The 24830-nt window shown below is 41.6% G+C and overlaps 1 protein-coding gene across 1 annotated transcript; it reads left to right on the forward strand.

Moving 5' to 3' along the window:
• The first annotated feature begins 7229 nt into the window (after window positions 1-7229).
• On the forward strand, window positions 7230-23311 carry Cnih4 (cornichon family AMPA receptor auxiliary protein 4). The gene is made up of 5 exons (XM_055609318.1): window positions 7230-7340; window positions 10409-10477; window positions 13369-13481; window positions 18803-18943; window positions 23115-23311. The coding sequence occupies exons 1-5, from the start codon at window positions 7272-7274 to the stop codon at window positions 23140-23142; spliced, it is 420 nt and encodes a 139-aa protein (XP_055465293.1). The 5' UTR covers window positions 7230-7271; the 3' UTR covers window positions 23143-23311.
• Window positions 23312-24830: the final 1519 nt, after the last annotated feature.

Genomic DNA, 24830 nt, shown 5'->3' on the forward strand with positions numbered 1-24830 from the left:
AAATGGCATTAGCTATGTTTAACTTAGTGTGAGGCTGGGGTCTTTCAGTAACAGCAGCCTTCAAAAGGACTGAAACTAAACATTACATTTTTATATGTATCGCATATGTCCAATTCCTCATACTTGAGTTGAAACATAATATATAGTATGCTGTAATGAAATAACCTTAATTTTGTATCATTTTAAAAAAATTGATACCCATGTAGAATTTTTGGCTTGTTAATGATCTATACTGTAAGAGTAGATACAGTAATCTTCCCTTTAATCACTACATTTCTATATTCTCCCTTTTTCCTTTCAACCCTTTTTACCCTACTCAAGAAAGAAAGATAGAGAAAAGGAAAATAAACAGAGGAGCTCAAGAGATGGTTCAGTGAATAAACTGTAAATAATAATAATAATAGGAAAAAAAAGATGGCTCAGGGGTTAAGACTGACTGCTCTTCCGGAGTTTCTGGGTTCAATTCTCAACCACAGCATGGAGGCTCACAACCATCTGTAATGGGATCTGATTCCCTCCTTTGGTTTTTGTCTCAAAAAACCAAAAAGTGAAAATAAAGATTAATTTTCATATAATATATCCTGGCTTTCTGGTCTGACTTCTATGTCTGGAACTCTTAGTTTAATGTTGAATCTTGTGTTTTTGTTTATCTTTCTTTTTTCTTTTGTTTTTTGTTTTTGTTTTTTTTGTTTTGAAAAAGGGTTTCTCTGTGTGGCCTTGGCTGTCCTGGACTTGCTTTGTAGATCAGGCTGGCCTTGAACTCAAAGTGATCTGCCTTCCTCTGCCTCTCTGAGTGCTGGAAATATAGTCATGCATCACTGCACACAGCTCTGAATCTTGTGTTTTAATCTTTGATTTTTAGGTAAGTTTGGATTATATGTCTACCACAACAGGCACCATTTGTAAATGCATGTTTTCCTCCTACAACACAGCTCTTGAAATAATGACTCAAGGCTTAAGTATATTAAAAAAAAAAAAAAGCCTAAGCTAATATAGCTAGGCATGTTCCTTGACTTGCTCATAACTAATATCCCATTTATCCTATTCTTAGTAATGCCACTTGGCTGGCTAGTTACCTTTGCTCAGTTTCATAAGTGTATCTTCTTCAGAATCCTAGCGAATCCCCACCTCTGACTACATCCCAGAGTTCCTCTCTCCCTCTGGAATTTCTACCTCCTTATTTCCTGCCTCAGCCCACAAACCATTATCTTTTTCTTGACAGGTGATGCTTCCATACAGACACAAAGGGACTTCTACATATCTCCTTAGCTTCTTCCTTCCACCAGGATCACTGCTGTAACTGAGAACAAGCTTCTAATATTGCTTTTGTCATATTTTTCCTGTTGGGGAAATTACTCTATTTTGAATTGCCCAAGAATTTAAGATCTGCTTCACATATGGTGAATGCATACCATAGGAAACAATATATTCTTTAATTTTTTAATCTAGCATTTCTACAGGATGCCATCCAAATTCTTCATAACCTATTGTCTGCTAGTATTTGTCATATAGTATCCAGATAAGCTAAGATTGGTTTCCTAAACAACTTTTTGACTGACCTTCTTCAATTTCATTATACAGCAGTGGTACAGTAGGCTCTTATCTTAATTGCTCTGTCTCTGAGCATATTTCTCATTTTCAAATATAGGTCTTTCTAATTTTTCTTCTAAGGCTTAACTCTTATCAATACAATTTTTATATTTTTCTTTTTCCTGCATCTCTTTTATCTTTTTCTCCTTACTCCACCCCAATCCTTTCAACACCCCAACACCAGGTAGGAGTGAAAAGGTTTAGTGGGAGACAGGGTGCAGTTTTCTTAGCTGCTTCCTGATGGTCAGGGTTGTCTGGCTCCTTGAAGCCAGTCCAATCCTCATTTCAGGAGATCTCCAACTTCTTGTCTCAAAACAGCAACCAGAGCAAGCAGCAAGGGGGGAGCAGAAGCAGCAGCTTTGTTCTTTCTCGGATCCTCTGCACTCTGTGGGCTCTGGCATTTATTCTCTCTCCAGATTTAAACTCTCTGAAGATGGCAAGGAGCTCGGCAAGGAGCTCCTCTCAGAACCCACACAAAGCAAATAGTCTGCTGCTGTGAACCATCAGAGTCAGTCCCACACCTGGGACCAAAAACATGTTTATATCCACAACTTTCAATATTCATAACAATGGCAATGGCAGGGAGGCAACCACATCTCACGGCACTCAAGTCAGCATTTGAAAACACAGCTGGAGCGAGGTGTGGTGGCACACATCTGTAATCCCAGTGTTCAGGCAGGCAGAGGCAGAAGGATCTTTATGAGTTGGAGGCCAGCCTGCTCTATGAAGCAAGTCCAGGACAGCCAAAACTACACAGAGAAACCTTATCTCGAAGAACAAACAAATAAAATAAAACAAAAAAGAAATAAAAGAATATTTGATCCCATTGTGAACTGTAAAAACCTGTTTCTCATTGTGGTATGGCTCAGTCTTTGATCCTAGAGCTTCCCGTTTACGGTAAGCAAGCAACTGTGGTGTGGCCCAGCCCTAGCACACACCCTTAATTCAAGAGCTAAATAAGGTCAACCATGGTTCAAGAGGTTACGAAATACACCAGCTGACAGGGAGTAAACAGAAAGGAGGGACATTGAGTTGAAGCATATTTAAAAGGCTGTGGAGAAGGCGCTTTTTTCTTCTGGGATATCTGCTGAGTAGGAGGGTCAGCTGGGCACTTTCTCTGGCTCTCTCACCCCAGCATCTGGTTCCTGAGTTTTCATTAGTTGTGGAGAGCCGCTCTTTAAACTGCATTGTTATGTTTTCATGTTGGCCTTTACCTTGACAAAGAAAGGAGGAAATTTCGCTAAATTCCTTAATGCTTGTCTGTGTGACCTTGGACCATAACTGCTTTAGGGAATTAGTTTTAGAATAGGACTTTATCTGCTATAAGGACATAGTTTTTGAAAGGTAATTGGATGTTTCCATGAATCTTTTCTTTTTGAATTGATGTGACTTGTCTTTGTTTTATGTATACAAAAATGAACTCTGGAATAAACCCATGCTGCTTCAGTCATATTGACAACCCTCTCAAGCTATCCTGTGAGTAGTGTGATTTGTTTTAATTATTTTAAATCCTCACTCCCCACTCAGGTACTATTCGACTCTGCTGGTGAGGTCCAGCAGTTTGGCCCTCCCAAACAGGGACCTGGGATAAGGGGAAAGCAGTGAAGGAAACCTGGATGAGCTTGGATCATAAGGGGGCGCAGTGAGGGTGAGTAAAATTGAGAGTAAAAAAATCAAACGACTGGGATTTTATTATTTTTTTATTAATTTTTATTTTTTTGTTTTATTTGAGACAGGGTTTTTCTGTGTAGCCTCCTTGGTTGTCCTAGACTCACTTTATAGACAAGTCTGGCCTCAAACTCACAGATGTTAGTTGTTAAAAAAAAAGCATGATGCTAGTCAACCGATATTCTATGCAGGAAGTTTATTAGGAGGGTATGGAGGGAGTGGGAAACAGGGCATGGTGGGGAGAGAGAAAGAAAGAGAAAGGGGGGCGCCCCGAGAGAGAGAGACAGAGAGAGAGACAGAGAGAGAGACAGAGAGAGTGTAAGAGAGAAGGAGTGTGAGAGAGGAGACCAAGTGTCGAGGTTGGCCCTTTAAGGGGCAAAGTAACCACACCTTCCAGGTGTGGCCACCTGGCCGGCAACACATGATGACATCATAAGTTGCTGGGTAACCCAGGAGCAGGTTGTGTTCCAAAATACCAACAACAGAGATCTGCCTGCCTCAGTCTCCCAGAGTGTTGAGATTACAGACATGGGCTACCACGCCTGACTGGGATTCTAATTTTTAAAACAACAGTACAGGCTTGGGTACCTTCCCTTGTTGCAGAAGTTTTTGTCTTAATCCCAGGTGTGGATATGGGGCTGATTCAGATTGTCCACAGCAGCAAACTACTGAGAAGGGCTCTCTGCCAGCTGCAGATAGTTTAACTCTAAGGATTCAGAGATGGAATACCTGGCAGAGTCCAGAGAGTGTTGAGGGTGTTGAAGAATGGTGCTGGTGCTTCCCCGCTGCTGCTCCTGGTTGCTGTTGATGTAGTGTGGCGAGAAGAAGTTGGAGATCTTCTGAAGAGAGGATTGGACTTGCCACAAGGCACCTGACGACCCTAAACAGCAGGAAGCAGCTAAGGACAACTATGCCTCCTCTCCCCACTTTCTTTTTCTCCTACCTGGTGTTGGCATGTCGGAAAGGATTGGGGTGGAGAAGGAAGAAGCATAAGAAACGTAAAATAGAAAAATAGTCTAAAAAAAGTAATGCAGCATTCCCTGTCTGTTCACTTGTATCTCCCAGGCTTAGGACAGTGCCCTCTTTATGGTCTCTGCAGGCACTGCAGGCATTGGTACCAATAATACTTGCAGGCAAAACAGCCACACACTGAAATAAGTAAATACATTAATAAATCTATTTAAAAAAATGTTTTGAGAAGTCAAAGGCAGTCAAATAAGCACACTTAGCCAGTCATTCCATAGATTATTCTAAAAGGCACCATATTTTGTTGGTTTTTGTAGTCCTAGTACCTTCACTGTAAACAGCTAGTGCTTAATAAAATGGTTATGAATGATCATCAGAAGATATTTGATTAAAAGCATAAAGCTGGGGTGTGGAGAGATGGTTCAGTAGTTAAGAGCACTTGCTGCTCTTCTGAAGGACCAGGGTTTGATTGCCTGTGTTTGTAGTGTTTGTACTTTAGAACAGTGCCTCACACACAGACAGTTAATGTGATAGAGGCATGTACAAGGTACAGTGGAGCACAGTAATAATCTGCTACATAAATCTTAACTGTCCTTCGAGCTTTAACCTTTGACCCCTTAATGAATCTATGAGTTTACGCTGCTATCAGGCAAATCCAGTTTGGTTTTGCCTTCACTCTAATTCTCTTATCTAGCTTCTCTCTTCAGTGACCTTCTTACTGATAAACTTGTTCTCCTTTCACACAGTTAATGCTCCAAACAGCTACAAAAATGTATTTTTCCATGTAAAGCTGATCAGAGTACTTTCCTCCTTAAAACTCTCTGGTGGTTTCTCAGAATAAAAGTTAGATAGGCAGGGCTGGAGAGAGCGCTAGGCAGTTAAGGAGTGCTGACTGCTCTTCCAGGGGGAGCCAGGTTCAACTCCCAGCACCCACATGTCGGCTCACACCTGTTCCAGGGGACCCGACACCCTCACACAGACATACATGCAGGCAAAACCCCACTGTATATAAAACACAAATTATTTTTAAAAAGTTAAATAGGCTGGGAAGATGGCTCAGAAAGTAAAGGGGCATGCTGCTAAGCCTGACAGTATGAGTCCAGTCCCCAGAACCTATGTGGTAACTCCTACAGGTTGTCTCTGACCTCCACATATGCACCCACCTATCTATATATAAACTAACTAAATAAATGTTTGTCTCTGACCTCCACATATGCACCCACCTATCTATATATAAACTAACTAAATAAATGTAAACAATTTCAAAAGAGTCATTTGTTTATCGCCAAAAGTTTCCAAGGCCCATGTGACCTTGACCTGAATGGCTTTGACTTCTTAAAACTTCGATTTTTTTTTTCCTACTTCCTAAACACATCAAGCTTCTACTGTCCTGAGCCTATTTGGTCCCTTGCAAATCTTACCACACTATTGTTTTCATTGCTGTGCCAGTTCCTCAGCCTGGTCTCTGCTGGTGTTCACACTGTCCAAAGTAGAACTGCTTTTACTTGATAAGGTTTATTTTGCTACCCCTTTGTAACCTATGTTTCTTTTAATTGCCTTATAACTTATATTTGCAAGTTTTAGGCCCATGTTAATTAAAACCTCTTAGTGCTTCTCCAGAGAGCCAAGGAATGTAAAAAGTTCCTGACATTAGCCATCTGTGAGGGCAGAGATAAGGAAGAGAACAAGCAGAGATCTCTACTAAATGGTGAGAAAATCAACGGCTGGCGCCGGTGAGATGGGCTTTGTTTGGAAACTGGGCCAAATGGCCCCAATCCTTCTCCTGACCTTTGATTCAAAGCCTGTAACCCCCACTCCTCAGAACAGACATGGGATGAGTCTCACCCTCCCACATTTAACTGTGGATGGCAGGAAATTCCAAACTGACTTGAAGATCAGATATTTACGACAGGGCTGACTGGACCTACGGGTGACCAGAACTAAACAATTATTTTAAAAGTTAAACACCTCATCCAATCCTAAATCGCCAAGAAGGCAACCCCAGGAGATTCCTGCCTTGTGTCTTTTAAAAACCTAAGGTCTTTGTCTCCCGGTGCCACTCCTAGCTGACCAGCAGGGGTGACCCCATTGTGCAATGGTCAAGAGGAACCTCTTTCATTTTTGCAACGATGGATGATTAGTTTCCTGAGTTTTCTTCATACCTTCTTATATTTAGGCTCTTGTTGGGCCTAACACCCCTCCCCCCCAAAAAAAACAACAACACACACTTCTTATGCAAGGTAGAGGCTTGTTCGTACTCTGTTCACTTGTTTCTCTAGGGCCTAGAACAGAGCCTCGCATACAACAGCTGCTCGGAGAATACAGGCTAAATAAATGGGTGAATGGGTCACTGTTTAACTGGCTTCCAAAGGCTTATTACCACCAAAGCATTAGTGTGTTCATTTCTGCGCTTGAAGTGTACATCTCCTGGAATACAGTAGAGGCGTAGGAAGAACTGTTTGCTAAAAGAATGAACGTTTGAGTCAACATCGGATTCTGTAAAAATCTTAAAATTCAGAACGCTTGTCGTCATCGAGACTAGGCAAGCTCTGGAGAAATTGGTTAGGAACTTTAGGGCAGGGCTCAGTCTTGAAGCCAAGAGTGGTATGTATGGCTGGGGTTTGTATTTGAGAAGAAAAGCTATAGAATGCAAGTGTGTAGAGAGCAGACACTGAAGCAGCCACGTGTGGAGACTGTAATCCCAACCCTGGGGAGACATAAATTGGGGGCCAGCCTGGGCTACAAAGTGAGATCCTAACACACACAGAACATATTCCCTCCACTCCCAAATCAACAGTGGTAAACAAGGAAGGATGGATAGAAAGAAAAAGAAAAAACAGAAAATTTCATACACGTTAATTCCTTATAGTCAATATTCAGTGAGGGTGAGGCCCGCGGCTAACCATGCTCTCTGGGGATTAGCGAACTGCATTTCCCATCATGCATCGCGTCGGACCGGTGGCTCTCCTGGACCACAACTCCCGGCATGCCGCCTGTCCCGGCGGCGCGGCCCGGAGCTGGTTTGATGGGTGGAGCGGCGGCGGAGGATGGAGTCGGTGGTGTTCCTCTTCTCTCTCCTCGACTGTTGCGCGCTCATTTTCCTCTCCGTCTACTTCGTATCCTTGCTTGAGAGGGGCCGCGGCCGCCGCTCTTTCCCAGGCCCGCCGCCGGGGCAATGGGTGGAGGGTGGGTGGGCCTGGCAGGCGCTGGCAGGTGTGGGGTGAGGGGTCGGCGTCGCGGGCCCGGGTCGCGAGCGGAGGAGCCGCGCTGCGCCTCTGGCCAGCCTGAGCCGGCTTCCCTCTGCCTCCTCTCCGCCTGGGCCTGCGGGAGAGCGAAGCGGTCCCGAGAGGTTGGCTTTGCTGCCTTCCCTGGTCCCCGGCAGCACCCTTGCCCCTTTGTCCTCGCGGGTGTCTGCGCTTCTGGGGACTCTCCACACCCAGGAGATGACTCATTCCGAGAACCGGCGATGCGCTTCCTGCACGTGCAAATTCTTTAGAGAGTTTTTGAAAGGAGTTACTGCAGAAGCATCCGCAAGGTGTTTTTGCCTTCGGAGGTGGAAGATCTGCAAATTCAATAAGTGCATGTGACTTAGAGGCCAGTTTCTAAACTTTAAAAATCTTGTCTGTCTTAAAATTCAGTATTTTCTGTACAATTGTTTCTGTTACAGGCTTCAGACAGTTTTCTTCCAGACCAATAAATGGTGTTGAGCACTGTAGTAGTTGTGTGGCTACAGCGCTTCCCGTCGTTTGTCATAGTCTTTGTTGTAGCACAGTCCATAGTCTGTGTTGTAACGCACAGTCCAGTTTTAAGTAATTAAATATGACTAGAGAAGTGCATTAGGACCTTCGAATGTTGACCCTTTCCTTCAGAATCACATCCTCTTTTCTGATAGAATTTGACTTTGTTTGGCACTGTGCAACTTTGGGATAGCTGCACAGAGTGCATTCTCCACTTTGTTGTGAACTGACGGTTTGTTTGGGGTTTTTCTTTTTGAAATAGGAAAATACAAAATTTGGAATTAGGAATCTTTGCCCAGCACTGTATCTTGCCTGCTTCGATTTTCTTTAGGAATGTAAATGTTTATTTCCTAGATACACACCCTGAGAACTTGGGTTAAACACCCAGCAGTGCCTGCCCTGTTGGAATTATCTAACAGCAGTTCTTGCTTTAATGATTTCAAATGAAAAGAGCCCTATGTTCTATTAGCTTTGAGGAACTGACTGAAAGGGCAACAGCTCTTGCTTAAGTCCTGATGACCTGTGTTTAGCTTGTGATATAAGGCACCAGAGCTGTTTGACAGAAATGCAACAGTTTATTATTATTATTATTATTATTATTATTATTATTATTATTATTACTATTACTATTATTATGGTTTGGAAAACTAGATTTGATCATTAAAACAGTCTTGGTCTATACCAGATCATGTCTATATGTACATGTTAACTGGAATGTTTAATATTGGTTAAACAAAATTCAGCGTGCATTTTGGTGAATATTTAGCATATTACTGTGTTGTAGGATAGTTGGAGTAATAGCTTTATTACTACGAAAGTGGTCAGAATAGACTTTATGTAGACTTAGCAGTGTTTGGAATTTGAGTAGTGAAGAAACCTGAAGGGGAAAAGGAGACATTTGCAGTTCCTGGCAAGAGCAAGATGCAGGGGCAGGCATGTTCATTTCTGGGTGATGGTTAGAGATCATCAGAAGTACATGGTTGCTTTAGACTGTAGCAAGAGATCAGGTTGGGAAGGAAGAATTAAATCAAGGAGGATTTTTGTTGTTGTTGTTTGTTTGTTTGTTTTATCCTGCAAGCAGTAGTGAATCACTGCAAACTTTTGAGCTAAAGTGGCTTTAGGTAAAAGATACACAATTTCTGTTAGAAACAAATTCAAGTGATTCTTTGTTGATCTGGAGTGTGGCTCAGTGGTAGAGTACCTCCAGAGAATAGATAAGGAGCTTTACCAAGAGAGTAGGGGAAATGCATTCATCTGTGACTACAGTACCAATGTATTCCATTTGTGAAAAATGCTAAGACCGTTAGGGTAGCCTGTTTTTACCAGAAGGTAACCATGTGAGGTAGTGCATCTTGCTTGGCTAGGTTTTATCATTCTACAATGTGTGTGTGTGTGTGTGTGTATAATATATAATTTTTTTATATATTATAGTTTATTCACTTTGTATCCCAGCTGTTGCCCCTCCCTCATCCCCTCCCAATCCCACACTCCCTTTCTCATCTTCTCCCATACCCCTTCCCAAGTCCACTGATAGGGGAGGTCCTCCTCCCCTTCCCTCTGACCCGAGCCTATCAGGTCTTGTCAGGACTGGCTGCATTTTCTTCTTCTGGCCTGGTAAGGCTGCTCCCCTGTCAGGGGGAGGTGATCAAAGAGCCAGCCACTGAGTTCATGTCAGAGACAGTCCCTGTTCCCCTTATTAGGGACCCACTTGGACACTGAGCTGCCATGAGCTACATCTGTGCAGAGGTTTACAATGTATATATTGTTCAAAACATGTTATATATGATAAGTACATACAATTCAGTCAGTTTAAAAGCTCAAATACAGTAGTTTATTAGGAAGAAGGTTCTGCAGAGTAGATTGAAAATAGGAAGATAAACCAATTCTTAATTTGAATTATACTGTTAATTGTGGTGTTGGCATTAACTAATTATAAATTTGTGGGGAAGGTGGTGAGATAGGAGATACTTGGGTGAGAACATTTTACATTTTTACTAAATTTTACCTTTTTCTTTTTGAGACAGTGTTTCATATATTCTGTCCTAGCCTTGAAATTTAAAATTTACTATGTAGCTCAGGAGGGCCTTGAACTTCTAATCCACTCATCTCCTTAGTGCTGGAATTGTTTTTTGAAACATAAATAATACTTTGTTGTTAAACAGGAAGGATAATAGCTGAGGCTTGAGGGGCTCACTGGGGTAAAGTGTCTGCTTGACAAGTGTGAGGATTTGGTTCTGATCCCTAGCACTGGGCAGAGAGTGGACAGAAGGATTCCGGGGCTTGTTGGCCAGCCAGACTAGTCAAACAGCAAGTGTCAGGTTTAGTTAGAGGCCCTGTCTCAGAAAATAAGGTGGAGAGAAATAGAAGGAGCTGGGCAGCATCACCATCTGACACATGCATGTGCACACTGAAGTTTTATGTATATAATTCCTTATCTTGTTCACCAGATCATTACATTGTCTGATTTAGAATGTGATTACATTAACGCTAGATCATGTTGCTCAAAATTAAACAAGGTAAGACATTTCTTTGCTCATTTTTGGCTCAATGCAGCCAATTCTTATTAAGTTTTACTATAGATAATCAACATTTGCATTTTTTATTTTGTGTATTCATTATAATGCTGTAGATTGAACTGCTATGTTTTACAGCATTTTAGATCATGAAGTTGTGCTAGATATGACTTTAAATTTTGTTTCTTCACTGTGCATGTTCCTGGTCTTGTCTGCATGAGGCTTATTGTTCTTGTTTTCGGTGCCCATACTGCCACCTCCCACTCATGGAAAAATTTTCAGACTGTTTTTTGTTGAATGAAAGAAGACGTTCCTTGTGTGGTTTGTGGAAAAAAGTGGCCTTGTTAATTTGTTTTAAGGCCATTTTGTATTTAGTATAATAAGAACTTTATATTGACATAAATCCTCTAATTTGGGTAGTGTAATACAGATACAGGAAACCATTTGTCCCTGGCTCAGTTTATGAGAGGAGCAGACAAAGAAGCTTTCTGGATAAAAGTTTATGTAAAAATATATTGAGGGGCACTTTTTGCATGACTTGAAAAACAGTTCCCATGTGACATCACATCTTCAGTCTATTGGGGGAAAAAAAAGAACAACAAAAAAGCAAGAGGTTCAGAGGAGTTGGTTGTTAGGTATTCCCTCACTGAAAACACCTGCTTCCTCATCTTGCCATACCCAGCTTGTGGTAGTTTCTTTTTTTCTTTTCAGAGTAAGTTGATGTTCTAGTATTTGTGTCATTACAATCTACTCTTACAAAAATGTAAGTCTTCATTGCTGATTCTCAGAGTAGACAGTAGTAACATTTCCCTTGAACCCTTTCTTCCCCGACCCCTGTATCATTACTTTCCTTGTGTTAATAACTGTCACTATTTCAGCCAGGCAGTAGTGATTTAATTCCAGGCCTTTAATTCTAGTGCTGAGGAGGCAGAGACAGGATCTCAGTGTTTGAGGCCAGCCATGTCTACAGAGACAGTTCCAGGACAGCCAGGGCTACATAGAGAAACCCTGTCTTGAAAACAGATGAGAGAGAGAGAGAGAGAGAGAGAGAGAGAGAGAGAGAAAGGAAGAAAAGAGAAAGAAAAGGGGCGGATATCAAATATTTCTTTTATTCCCTTAGTTTTCTGTTTACCTTTTACCATAAGCCCTTCAGTACTGTTTTCTACATGGTAAAGTGCTGGACATGGTAGTGAGTGCCTGTCATCCCAGTATTTAGGAGGCTGAGGCAAGAGTTTTGCCATGACTTTGAGGCCAGCCTGGGCTTCATAGTAAGACCCTTTCCACTGTCTCTCCTGAAAATGAATTAGCAAAAGGTTGTAAGGATGTGTCTTTTTTTTTTCCTCCATGGCCAATTTCTTTCTCAGACCCACATCCTCATGCTGTCTTCTGGTTGGCTGTTCTGAACATGTTTCATAGTTCTCATTCTGTAGTGCATCCCCTGATTCTTGAGTCTTGTGTCTTCCTTCTTTGCTGCTACTTCATTTTGGTGGAATAACTTCTTGGTGGACATCGCAACATGCAGGAATTAGAGTTTGGAAATATCTATGCTTGAACATATCTTACCTGTATCCTTGATTCTATCTGAGTACAGAATTATAGCCTGACAACTATGTTTTCTTTCTGACTTTGAAAGAAATTGCTTAGTAATCTTCTACTGTCCATTGCTACTCAAGTTAATACCCTTTTGTTTTACTTTTAGTTAAGTTCATGCGTATGTCTGTATGTGCAAGTGAGTACAGGTGCCTGCTGAGGCTGGGGATGTCAGTTTCCACTGCAGTTTGAATTATAGAAGATTTTACTTACCTGATGTGTGTACTGGGAACTGAAGTTGGGTCCTCTGCCAGAACCGTGCACACTCTTAATCACTGAACCACTCTCCAGTCCTACTTTTTAATCTTTTAAAAAATATTTATTTTTATGTTTTATTTATGTGTTTGTGAGTTGATACCACATAGTGAAGATGCCTGAGGAGGCCAGAAGAGGCCTCAAGAGTTACAGACAGTTATGGACCACCCCATAGAATGCTGGGAAGCAAACTCAGGTCCTCTGTGAACAGCAAGTGCCCTCAACCACTGAACCATCTCTCCAGTCCCCTATTTTGAAATTTCTGTTCTTTGTTGTTGTTGTTTTTTTTTGTGTGTGTGTGTGTGTGGGGGGGGGAGTTGAGACAGGGTTTCTTTGTGTAATGGCCCTAGCTGTCCTGGATTCATTTTATAGACCAGGCTGGCCTCGAACTCATAAAGCTCTGCCTGCCTCTGGTTCCAAGTGCTAGGATTAAAGGTGTGCACCACCAGGCCCTGCTAGAATTTCTATTCTTGTTTTGTTGTTTTGAGGCAGAGTTTCACTAGGTAGTCCTGGCTGGTTTTGAACTTGCAGTGATACCCTTGCCTTTGTAGTGCTGGGATTGCTGGCACTTATTACACCTGGCCATTTATTTTAATTTTATCTTTCTGCACAGCGTTTGCTTCCTCAGGATTCTGGAGATGGGGAAATTTTTTTTGGGGGGGGGGGGGATTGTTTTTTTAAGATTGACAGACTAACTGAAAAGACATTGCTATGGATATGAGCCATGCTAATTTAGAGCAGGAGGCTTTAGCATACTGGCATAGAAACTGAATAGAAAGTAAGTAATATTCTGCTTTTACCCTAGTAATTCAGACCTGCTTAGTGAAAGAGTCTAAGCGTTTACTTAGGGTAAGATAGAACTGAAATTTAATTGCTTTAATTTTGAGCTGTTACCTGATGTACTTGCGTAGGGTAAGAAGTTATAGTTGTGCCTGGGGTTTCTGAGTCTAAAAATAAAAACTCTGTATATTTATTGATTTGGCTTAAGTGTCATGTTCAGCCAGGAAAGATGGATCACAGAGGTGTAATGCTTTGTTTTTGGCTTGCAGTGGGTAATACCAGAGCTGATTGGCCACACCATTGTCACTGTGTTAATGCTTATTTCGTTGCACTGGTTCCTGTTTCTTCTCAACTTACCTGTCGCCACTTGGAATATATATAGGTAAGCGTGTAACTACTATTTTATACAGTAAGTAGTTCTTAAAAACATTAACATCTGGACATGGTGGAAAATGTTTATAATCCCAGCACTTGGTGGTAATCCCAGTGTTTGAGAGGTGGAGTTAGGATGGAAGATCAGGAGTTTAAGTCCTTGGCCATGTAGTGAATTTGAGGACATCCTAAGCTACATGAAACCCTAGATAAAAGAAAACAATTAACAGCAGGTTGTCCCCCCAAAATGTCCCAGTGATTAAAATAAAGAACAACAAAATATTTTATGAAATCAGAATAAATTATTGTTCACTTTGGCATATCGGTCAGATAGTAGTTTGTGGGTCTCCTTCCCCAAGGGTATCATTGGCCACTCAGTCTTGGAGAAAGCACAAAACTCATGTGCATAAGAGTTAGCTAATGTTTACTTGTGATGCCTAAAGACTTGTGAAATGTCTTCATGCCCTGAATATCATTTTCTTTTGAGGATAGTCAAAGGCTTGAGACAATAAGGCCTTTATTTGTATCTGTAACACTGGAAATACGTCAAAGAAAATTGCATTTTTACTGCCTGCAAAGTAGGTATTTGGGTTTGGGATTTGTTTTGTTTATTTTGAGCTTTTTGTTTTTGCAGTGCAGATTAAATAACACTAAGTTTTTTATTTAACAAAAATTAGGGGCATAGGAGTTGATGAGGGATGAAGAGTGGGATTGGGAGGGGAGGAGGAAGGGAGCTGCAGCTGGGATACAAAGTGAATAAACTGTAATTAATATAAAAAATAAAAATTTAGTTAAAAAAATTAGGACATAGGGAGCTAGATGGTTCAGTGGTCAGGAGCACTTCCTGCACAGTAATGAGTGGGAGTTTAGATCCAGCTCTCATCCTGAATCCCTGCACAGCATCCTATATTCTGCACAGACAGACAAGTGCATGTATAGACAAATAAGAATTAGATTGTTTTTTTAATTTAGAAAGTATGTTAGTCACTTTTCTCATTGCTATGATCAAAATGAGAAACAACTTAAAAGAAGGAAGAATTATTTTAGCTGAGCATGTCAGAACGTTCAGTTCATGGTTGCTTGGCCAGGAGGTGCTTCTTCACTCCATGGCAGCTGGAAGCAGAGAAGAAGGAGAATAGAACTAGGGCAAGATACAGCCCCTAGCACATGTACTCAGTGACATATTTCTATTTAGGCCCCACCTGCTGCCTTTCACCACTTTCCAATAATAGCATCATATTTTGAATCCATGGAAGGATTAATCCATTGATTGAGTCACAGTTCTCATGATCTAATTGCTCTGGGAAACTTCACAGACACACCCAGAGGTGTGCTTTACTAATGTGGCCTTTCTTTATCATCTACATTGAGAATCAAAGTTAACCATCCCTAGCTGGGCAGGTATGGGGGTGGGATGGGAGAGCCTTTAATCCTAGTGCTCAGGAGGCCTAGGCAGGCTGATATCTGAGTTCAAGGGTAGCATACAGACCAAGTTTCAGAATATCCAGGGTTACCCAAAGAAGCCCTGTTTTCTAAAAAAATTAAAACCAAATCATCGTCGTCATCATCACAGAAAATTTGTTTACAAATAGCCCAGGGAAACATTCATAGTCAAGCTGTGATAGTTTATTATCTAGTGAAGAATTATAGAATAATATTTATTTACTTATGTGTGCATATATGCGTTCAATCCCCTGGAACTAGAGCTACAGATTGTTTGGAGCTACCATGTGGTGTTGGGAACCGAACATAAAAAGAATTCCTTAGAATTATTGGCTGATGATTAAGTATGATGTTATAACAATGACTCGTGTGTGGTGACAAACATCTTTAATCCCAGGACTTGGGATGCAGAGGCAGGCAAATATGTGAGTTAGAAACCAGCCTGGTCTACATAAAGAGTTGTAGGACAACCAGAGGGACCCAGCAGGACCCATCTGAAACAGAACGGAACAGATTAAGGAGTGCTAGTGAGATGCTCTCTGGGTGAGGCCTTGGCTGCTGAGACCCACATAGTCAGGCAGAACTCATTCCTGCAGGTTGTCCTTTGACCTCATGTTTGCTACTCTGATCTCCTCATGTTTCTTAATGACAGAGCATGTGTCCTCTCCTTCATCCATTGACACCTATACTTGTGCTTGAACACACACATTAAAGAATAAAATGGGAAAAAAAGGGTGGCTGGAGAGATGGCTCTGGGGTTAAGAACACGGGCTGTTCTTCCAAAGGTCCGGAGTTCAATTCCCAGCAACCACATGGTGGCTCACAACCATCTATAGTGAAATATGGTGCCCTCCTCCAATGCGCAGGCACACATGCAGGCAGAATGTTGTACAAATAATAAATAAATAAATCTTTAAAAAAGGTGGGGGCATGGAAAAGTGTAAAGCATTGGAGCTAGGCCTGGCAGAACACATTTGTATTGACTTGGGAAATTGAAACTGGAACAGAAGAATTTAAAAATTAAAGCCAGCCTGGGCTACACAGCAAGATTCTGTCTCAAAAACCAAACTCTTCCTAGGACTGGGCCCTAACCAGCTGCAAGGAATCTATGTTCCCAGGATAAGGCTCAGATTAGGATGTTGGACTCTTATGAGAGAGCAATAAGAAAGCTGAAAAAAAAAAAAACATAAAAAATTTTATGCCAAGTGTATATTGTGCTATAGAAAAGTACAAAGACTGACCAGCTTTTCCACTACTGAGATAGGAATTGATGCATAGGTCATGGAGGAGTACTGTTCACTGGTTTGTTCTCCCTGAACCACCCTCCCACATCAATCATTAGTCAAGAAAACGTACCACAGGCAGTCAAATGGGATCATTTTTTTCCTTGAGGTTCCTTCTTCCAGAATGACTCTGTCTTGTATGAGTGTACCATCTAGTTTTATGTCAATTTGTCATAAGTCAAAGTCATCTGATAGGATGGAACCTCAATTGAGAAAATACCTTCATGAGATCAGGCTGTGTGGACAGGCAAGCCTATAGGTAATTTTAATTAGTGATTGATGGGGAGGGCCCAGCTCATTTGGGCGGGTACAACCCTGGAATGGTGGTTGGGTTTTATAAGAAAGCAGGCTGAGCAAGCCAGGAGGAGCTGGGTAAGCAGTGCTCAATGGCCTCTGTAGCAGCTCCTGCCTCCAGGTTCCTGCTTGGCTCAAGTTGCTTTCCTGACTTCCTTCATTGATTAACCATGATACGGAAGTGTAAGACAATGGCAACCCTACCTAAGACAATCAAGTTGGTATAAAGCTAGCCAGCACAGTAGGTGAGGGGTCCTTGGATTTCTCTCACTTCTCTCCCTTAAGTACTGAGGCAGTAGGCCTACACCGGCGTGCTCACTCTGTGCAGTGCTGGGCCAAGCCCCGTGCTTTGTGCTTGGGAGGCAGCACTCTGCTAACTGAGTTACTGCCGCAGCCTAGCTACTTGACCTCTACATTACAGAGTCCAGAAATTCCAGAACGACATCCTAAAGATAAGTGCATGCGTGGTCTTTTTTGACTGGCCTCTTAGCACAGCAGGTTTTATTTGCAGCTTGTATCAGTACTTGATTGCTTTTTTTTTTTTCCATCTAGGATGAAAGGCTGAACTCGGGGGTTTGTGCATGCTTGGGAAAAGCTGCTCCCCTGAGTCACATCTCCAGCCCACATTTTATGTTTTTAAACAGCAAGATTATGCTTTGCAGAGATTTTGTCATAAGCAGGATGTGTTTAATAGAGAAGGGTCAGTATATTAAGAATTCAGTTCAGAGAATGGAGAAGAGATTATATTTTTGGAACAGAGTTGTATTAGTGGGAATGAAAAAGAGTCAGCTTACAAGGGGTAGTAGAAAGAACAAATATCAGGACTTCAGTGGGCAAGCTGTGAAAGATAAGAGACGAGCTGGGGAAGGATACTGGGTGTGGGGGCAGTACTCAGAGAGGCAGAGGCAGGTGGATCTCTTGAGTTCAAGGATAGCTTGGTCTACATAGTCCAGGACAGCCAAGGCTACACAGAGAAACCCTGGTGAGGGGAAGAGCCAGATGAGAAGAAAGTTTTAGTTGAGTGTAATGCCACACGCTTTTAATCTGAGCACTCAGAAGGTAGGGACAGGTGGATCTGTGTTTTCAAGGCCAGCTTGGTCTGCAAAGCAAGCCCAGGACAGCCAAGGCTATGCAGAGAAACCCTGTCTCAAGGGCGGGTTTAGGGGGGGGGGTGAGGGGGAGAAAGTTTTAAGGATCACCAAGGAACTTAGGTAACAGATTTTGAATTGTCAGTCTTTTTGAGACTGTTTGGGGGTATTATTTGGATATACAAGTAAAAACACCCTCTGTTCAGGTACAGTAGTTAGATAAGAGAGAGTTTAAAACTTGTGAAGCTCAGAGACACTTTCACATTTCACAGAAATGGCATTGAGAAATGGTATGTGGCGAGAGTGAGGAAATCAGGGAGCCTGGACATACAGACAGACATGCATGTTTCAAATCTGGCACCATCTGGATGGTGAAGCCCAGGCATGTAGCCATTGATTATCTTGTAGTTTCCCTTCTCGGGTCATATAAATAGGTTACTGAGAGCCAGGTGAGGTGATACAGGCCTGGAATATCAGCACTCGGGAAGCTGGGAAAGGATGATGCTCAAGTTCAAAGCTAGACTAGACTGTAGTGAGTTAGAGGCCAGCTTGAGTGACAGAGTGGGACCATGTCTCACAAAAAGGGGGCTAGGGAAGTGACTCAGTGGGCAAAGTACAAGCATGATGACTGGAGTCCAGAACCTGGCACCCACATAATCCTAGGTGGCCAAGATGGCTTGGGCCTGTAATCTGACTTAGGTGGAGGCAGGTTATCCCTGGAGCAAGCTGGCTACATAAATTAGCTGAATTAAGGAATTCTTGGTTCAGGTGAGAAACCCTGCTTCGGTGTATAAGGTGGAGAGCAATTGAAGAAAGCACTGATGCCAGCCTTTGGCCTCCACGTGGACACACACACACACACAAACATACACAAAAAAATCCTTAGAAGTTTCTGAGAATTTTATAACATTAGTTTGGTTTTGGAATCTCATTTAACTTGTATCTAATGAGAAAGAGCTAAAGAGAAACAGAAGATGTATAAAAGGTTCTCAGTATTTAGTAGGTATTACCACTCTATTTGTTTCCATGGGTAGAAAATTAAATGAAAAGTCAGCAGTAGCTTCCAAAGGGAAACCAGATGGTAGACGTCATCCTGCTGCTTGGTGTTGTCTGAATTTGAGGATGCAATGGCTGGCTCACATTTTCAGGTTGATTACTGTCTTGAGACTTTGTCAGTATTCATGCTGAGATCTGATTTCCTTCTAATGCCTGTCTTTTATCAGGTTCATTATGGTGCCAAGCGGTAACATGGGAGTGTTTGATCCAACAGAAATACACAATCGGGGACAGCTAAAGTCACACATGAAAGAAGCCATGATCAAGCTTGGTTTCTATTTGCTCTGTTTCTTCATGTATCTCTACAGGTGAGTTTAGAGTCCTCTTCACAGCACACTGGATGCCCTGCTTGCTTTTAGTTCATGAGGTATTACTGTATGCTACAATTTTGTGTTAACATTGTAAAACTTCAGGAATTATGTGAATTTATTATGGCTGGTATATTTTTATGTCATTAAATTAGTGTTTTATCTAACCTCTAGTAGAGTTTTCTATACTACCTAAGTTACTCCTTAGCTGTTGAGACTATTAATGTTCTTAAAACTACCATTGCTATTCATAATCCACCTGAGAGGTTTCACTATTTTGTTTCAAAAAGCCAAAAAGGAAAAAATATATGTAATGTTTTACATATTATATTTTATATATTTATATTATATTTATATACTATATTATCTATTAATTTATATTCTATATTAATAATGTATTAGACATCATGTATGATATTATTATATATTATAATATAAGACATCTAATATAACATGTAATATAATATATACAAATATATAATATGCAATATGTTATATTATATATATATATATATATTTTTTTTTTTTTTTTTTCCCCCCCATAATGATTAGAAACTTTTGTTCTGCCAGGCATAGTGGTACATGCTTTTAATCTCAGCTGTCAGGAGGCAAAGGCCTACTTTGAGTTGGTCTCTGAGTTGGTCTACATACTGAGTCCAGACCAGCTCTCTTCTCACCTCTGTGGGCACCAGGCAGGCACAGGGTGCACAGACATAAATGCAGACAGACTCATGAGTAAAACTGGTTTTTTAAAAGTACTTTGTTTGTTTGTTTGTTTGCGTGGGTTTTTTGTTTGTTTTGTTTTGTTTAGACCAGATCTTGCTATATTGTCCAGTCAGGCCTGGGACTTGTAGCAGTCCTCTTACCTATGTCTCCCTAGTGCTGGGATTATAGGTGTGAACCCGTGGAAAGATAACGGTTTGGTTTTGGTTTTCAGTTTTGTATTTTTGGGTATGGTGTTTGTGCTTGTGTACCCACATTTGTGCCTGGTGCTTCTGGAGCCCAGAAGAAGGCTTCAGGTCCCCTAGAACTTGAGTTACAGTCATGAACTGCTGGGCCCTGAAACTGGGTTCTCTTTAAGAGCAAGAAGTACACCCAGGCACTGAGCCATGCCTCCAGCCCCAAGATACTGGTTTTTAAAAACCATTATTTTGGCCAGGAATAGTGGTGTATATCTGTAAACCCAGCACTTGAGGGGCTGAGGCAGGAGGATCACAAAATCAAGGCCATCCAGGACTACTTAGTAAGTTCCATGTTTTCCAAGATACAGCAAGAACCTACCTTAAAAACAAGAAAACAAAAATGTGGGAGTAGTGATTTAGGGGTAGGTTTAAATTATGGTTCTTTACAACTTAGTAAAGGGCAGCCTGTGTAACTTTTTTCTGGGCTGTTGTGCCCCTGTGGGGCATAGCCTCCCCTTTTCTATCTTTTCCTTTGTCAGCTTGTCATTTTTGGCAATATTGTTGTTACCTTACCCCTGAATGTCATCCATAGTTGAGAGGGTTGGGATGGATGCTTTTGTTTAAAAAGTTATTATCAAATTACCAGCTTTTATTTCAGCTATTTTATATGATTCTCTCACACCTGCTATAGTACCTTTCACATAGAAGGCATAATGTTCCCATGTTTAGAGAATGGTAGAGCCCATGCCTTTGGCTTACAGGCTTGCCAAATGGATCTGTGTGCCTCAGATTTTCTTCTGAAAATGGTTATTACTCATACCTACCTAATGAGGTGGAAGCATGAATTAAATGCCTGTAAAGTGAAGTTTATCATCTGTGGTAACTCAAACATCTAAGATATCAGTGGCCACCTTTAATCTACATTGAGTATGCTTAATATGCCTGTTTATTCTGTTAGTAACTGAGTGACACTGAGGTTATTTCTGAGCATTGTAGTCATTGTGGTCTGTTAATCAAGGTTGATCAAGAACAAGGTTAATCCCTGCACATCAAAGGAAAGGATTATAGTTATTTTTGTAGTCCTGGCTATCCCTATCCTGTAACTCACTCTCAGGCTGGCCTCGAACTCATAGAGACCTGCCTGCCTCAGCCTCCGGAGTGCTGGGATTAAAGTGTGTGCCACCATGCCTGGCTATATTTCTTTCTTTCTTTCTTTCTTTCTTTCTTTCTTTCTTTCTTTCTTTCTTTCTTTCTTTCTTTCCTTCCTTCCTTCCTTCCTTCCTTCCTTCCTTCCTTCCTTCCTTCCTTTCTTTCTTTCTCTTTCCCTTCCTTCCCTCCTTCCTTTTTTTTTTTTTTCAATACAGGGTTTCTCTATGTATCTTTGGCTGTCTTGTACTCTCTTTGTGGACTAGGCTAGATTCAAATTCACAGAGATCGCCTGCGTCTGCCTCCCAGAGTGCTGGGATTACAGGCATGTGCCACCAAGCCCAGCTATATTCCATATATTTTTAAATAATTTTTGTTTTTTATATGCACTGAAGTTTTGCCTGTTTGTGTGTCTGTGGAAGGGTGTTGGGTCCCCTGGAGCTGGAGTTACAGACAGTTGTGAGCTGTCATGTGGGTGCTGGGAATTGAACCCAAGTGCTCTGGAAGACAGTGCCCTTAACCACTGAGTACTGAGTTACTTAATCCTGAGTATTGGTTTCTTAATCCTCTTCCTCCTTTCTCCACCCCAGTCCCTCCTAACACCCCAATACCAGGTAGGAGAGAAAGAAGGTTAGTGGAGACAGGAGCCAGAGTTCTCTTCAGCTACTTCCTGCTGGTTAGGGTCATTGTGTTCCTCCACCTTCTTCTCATCCAGCTGCATCAAACAGCAGCCAGGAGCAGCAGGAATGGACACCAGCAGCCTTCTTCTTTCTCTTAGTCCCCATGCACCCCAACACCCTTTGCACACTAGCCTTTATTTCTTCTCAGAATCCTTAGAATTAAACTATCTTTAGCAGGGAAAAAGCCCCTCTCAGAGCCCACATGAGGCAAATACTTTGCTGCTGTGGACAATCTGAATCAGTCCCATATCCTAAACCTGGGATCAAAACAAAAACGTGTTTACATCCACAACAACTGAGCCATCTCTCCAACCTCTCTCTCTCTATATTTCATTGTTTAACTGAGGTGATTTCTTGATTATTTCCTGTCTTGATGTCACCTCAAGTGATGAGTTGGAGCATAGAACAATGGAAGTGTTCAGCTTGGAAGTTGCAGTCTGGGGTAGTACATAGAATGAAGGAGGAGGTGCTTGGGTCTTGCTGTCCTCACAGCTCACAGACCAAGACCAGTTTGCAAGCCAGGAACATGATAGGCTGTGGAAGGAGACCTCACAATTGCACTGGGCTAATGGTCATCTACCCAAAGAAGTGCTTCAGAGGCTGATCATGAGTAGGAATTACTGGATTAATAAGCAAAATGGTAGGATTCTGCATAAGGCAGAGACCTGGATAGGGAATTAATAGGGTTTATTGTTGTTTTTGTGTGTTGGGGGGTTGTTTGTTTGGCCTGGGTATAGCTATTATTTATTTTAAGATTTATTTGTTTATTTTATACAGAGTCTCTCTGTGTAGACCAGGCAGGCCTTATTTTTTTTCTTTTTTCTTTTCCCCAGAGCTGAGGGCCGAACTCAGGGCCTTGCACTTGCTAGGCAAGCACTCTACCACTAAGCTAAACCCCCAACCGCCCAGGCAGGCTTTAAATGTACAGAGATCCATCTGGCCCTGCCTACTTAGTGCTGGGGTTAAAGTCATGTGCCTGGCCATATTTTTAAAGAGTTTATTTTTATTTTGTGTGTATATGTGTATATGAGCATGTGTGCTCACTCATTCATGTGGATATGTGCTTGTGAGTGCATGTGCCCTTGGAGGCCAGAGGCACTGAATGCCCTGGAGCTGGAGTTATAAGTAGTTTTTATAAGCAATCTGACCTAGGTCCTCTGCAAGAGCAGTAAGTGCTTTTTGCTGCTAGGCCATCTCTCCATTCCCTATTTATTTTTTTCATGACAGCACCAAATTAGCTTTAGATTTTGCTCTGCCCCTCATCTCCATTTGTTTATTGTTTTAGTGAGTACATCAGAGGCTTTCATCTGAGTAATTTTTCTGTTAGGTTTTAAGTGACTGCAGTGAGTATTTCTTGATGAATCAGGGCATGCGGGTCCAAATGGACCAGATTCTTGGGGAGTCCTAAGGAAACATTACTAATTCCAGGTTCTTTTTTCACAGTATGATTCTAGCTTTGGTAAATGACTGAAGCTGGAGAAGCCGGTGTTGAAGCCAACCTACACTACACTGCACAAGTGAGGAGCCAGAGAATACGTAAACCACCCTTAGAACCGTGACCAGAGCAGTATATATTTTGGTCTTTGAACAAAAAATATTTTTGCTGTATTTTTACCATATAAAGTATTTAAAAAAATGAATTGAGTTTTTGTAGATTTCTGATTTCTCAACCCCAACACATAAAGGTATTTTGTCTCCTCTGTGGCTGTTTGGTAGAGGTAGGAATGTGTGCCAGTCGTATATGCCAAAGAAATAAAGGATACACCTAAATAAAGGCAGTGGTTCTCAACCTGTGGGTTGTCACCCCTTTTTGGGGGTAAAACAACCCTTTCACAGGGGTTGCCTAAGACCATTGAAACAGCACATTTACGTTATGAGTCATATCAGTAGCATAAGTACAGTTAGGAAGTAGAATAATGTTGTGGTTGGGTCAGCACAACATGAGGAATTGTATAAAGCGTTGCAGCGTTAGGAAGGTTGAGAATGCTGCCTTAGTAGATGACCTGAACTGTCTTCAAGTCTGAAAAGCCAGAGCAGGGAGCAACACAGCCAATCCGGACAAAAGAAGAAAGTTACTTACTCCTCTTGCCTATATTGTGGCAACTGTGTGTTAACGTGGCTAGTGACTTTGGAGACTTTTCAGCTAAGTCCATAGAAAATAACATTTTAAAATATATTTAGTTCTCTTTAGTATTTGAAACCTTATAAGCCATGTGCCCAGGTACAGTGTAATTCCTGCTTACAGAAAGGAAACATTTTAAAATCAAGATTTTCTCCAAGAGCTTTCATTTTAAAGCTTGTACCTTTACAATCATTCCCACCTCCCCCTGATCACTTTGGCTTTTGCCAGCCCTTATTTTTGCATCATAACTGTTGCATTTATATTTGAGCTCTTTGATTAATCTGTCTTAGTGGATTTGGAGAAGTGATTTGGTAGAAGACACTCAGAATCAGGAAACCAGTCAGTCATTGTTATGAACTTGGTGGAGAATTGACTGCAATTCCTTTCCTTTTGCACTCACCACTTTGCGGACTGGGAACCCAGCACAGGCCACTGCACGCACATGGCAATGCCTAACTACTCTTTACACGGTCGCTCTAGATGAGAGTGTGGGGTTATCCTACTAGTGTGCTTTTATCAAATCTTGCTTTCAAGTATGAATCTGCTAAATCATCCTCAGTCCTGTTTGCACTCTAATGTTGGTATTTTAACCACTGACATTTAAGGGAACATAACTGTTCACCATGACATAATGATCTTTGGTGGCAAAACAAAGTGTGTGGTTCCCCAAAAGATTAAATGTTTAAATGTTGCTTGTCTTACTGAGTGAAGAATTGGTAGAAGCAAGGGAACCAGAAAGCTAGTTTCCCTGTTAAAATGGGAGCCGTGCTCTGTCCACACAGGAAAAAAGGATTAGGATGGCATGCAATGTAAACTTGGTTCCCTGCACTTCTTTGAAATTACAGAAAATCTCCCTTCTGTAATGTTGTGTTTCTGCCTAGAAAAGTGCTGAGAAGCTACAATGTCTAGGAGTTGCTTTGTCTTTATTTTTTCATACCTTTTGCTTAAGCACCTTTTGCTTAAGACTCCCACCCCCACCTCCCGGTGCCTCTCAGTGTTCTTCAAGCTTCTCAGGCACACCTGTTGGGGCTTCACAG

Source organism: Psammomys obesus, unplaced genomic scaffold (assembly GCF_907164565.1).
Source record: "Psammomys obesus unplaced genomic scaffold, mPsaObe1.curated_primary_1811, whole genome shotgun sequence".
NCBI lineage: Eukaryota > Metazoa > Chordata > Mammalia > Rodentia > Muridae > Psammomys > Psammomys obesus.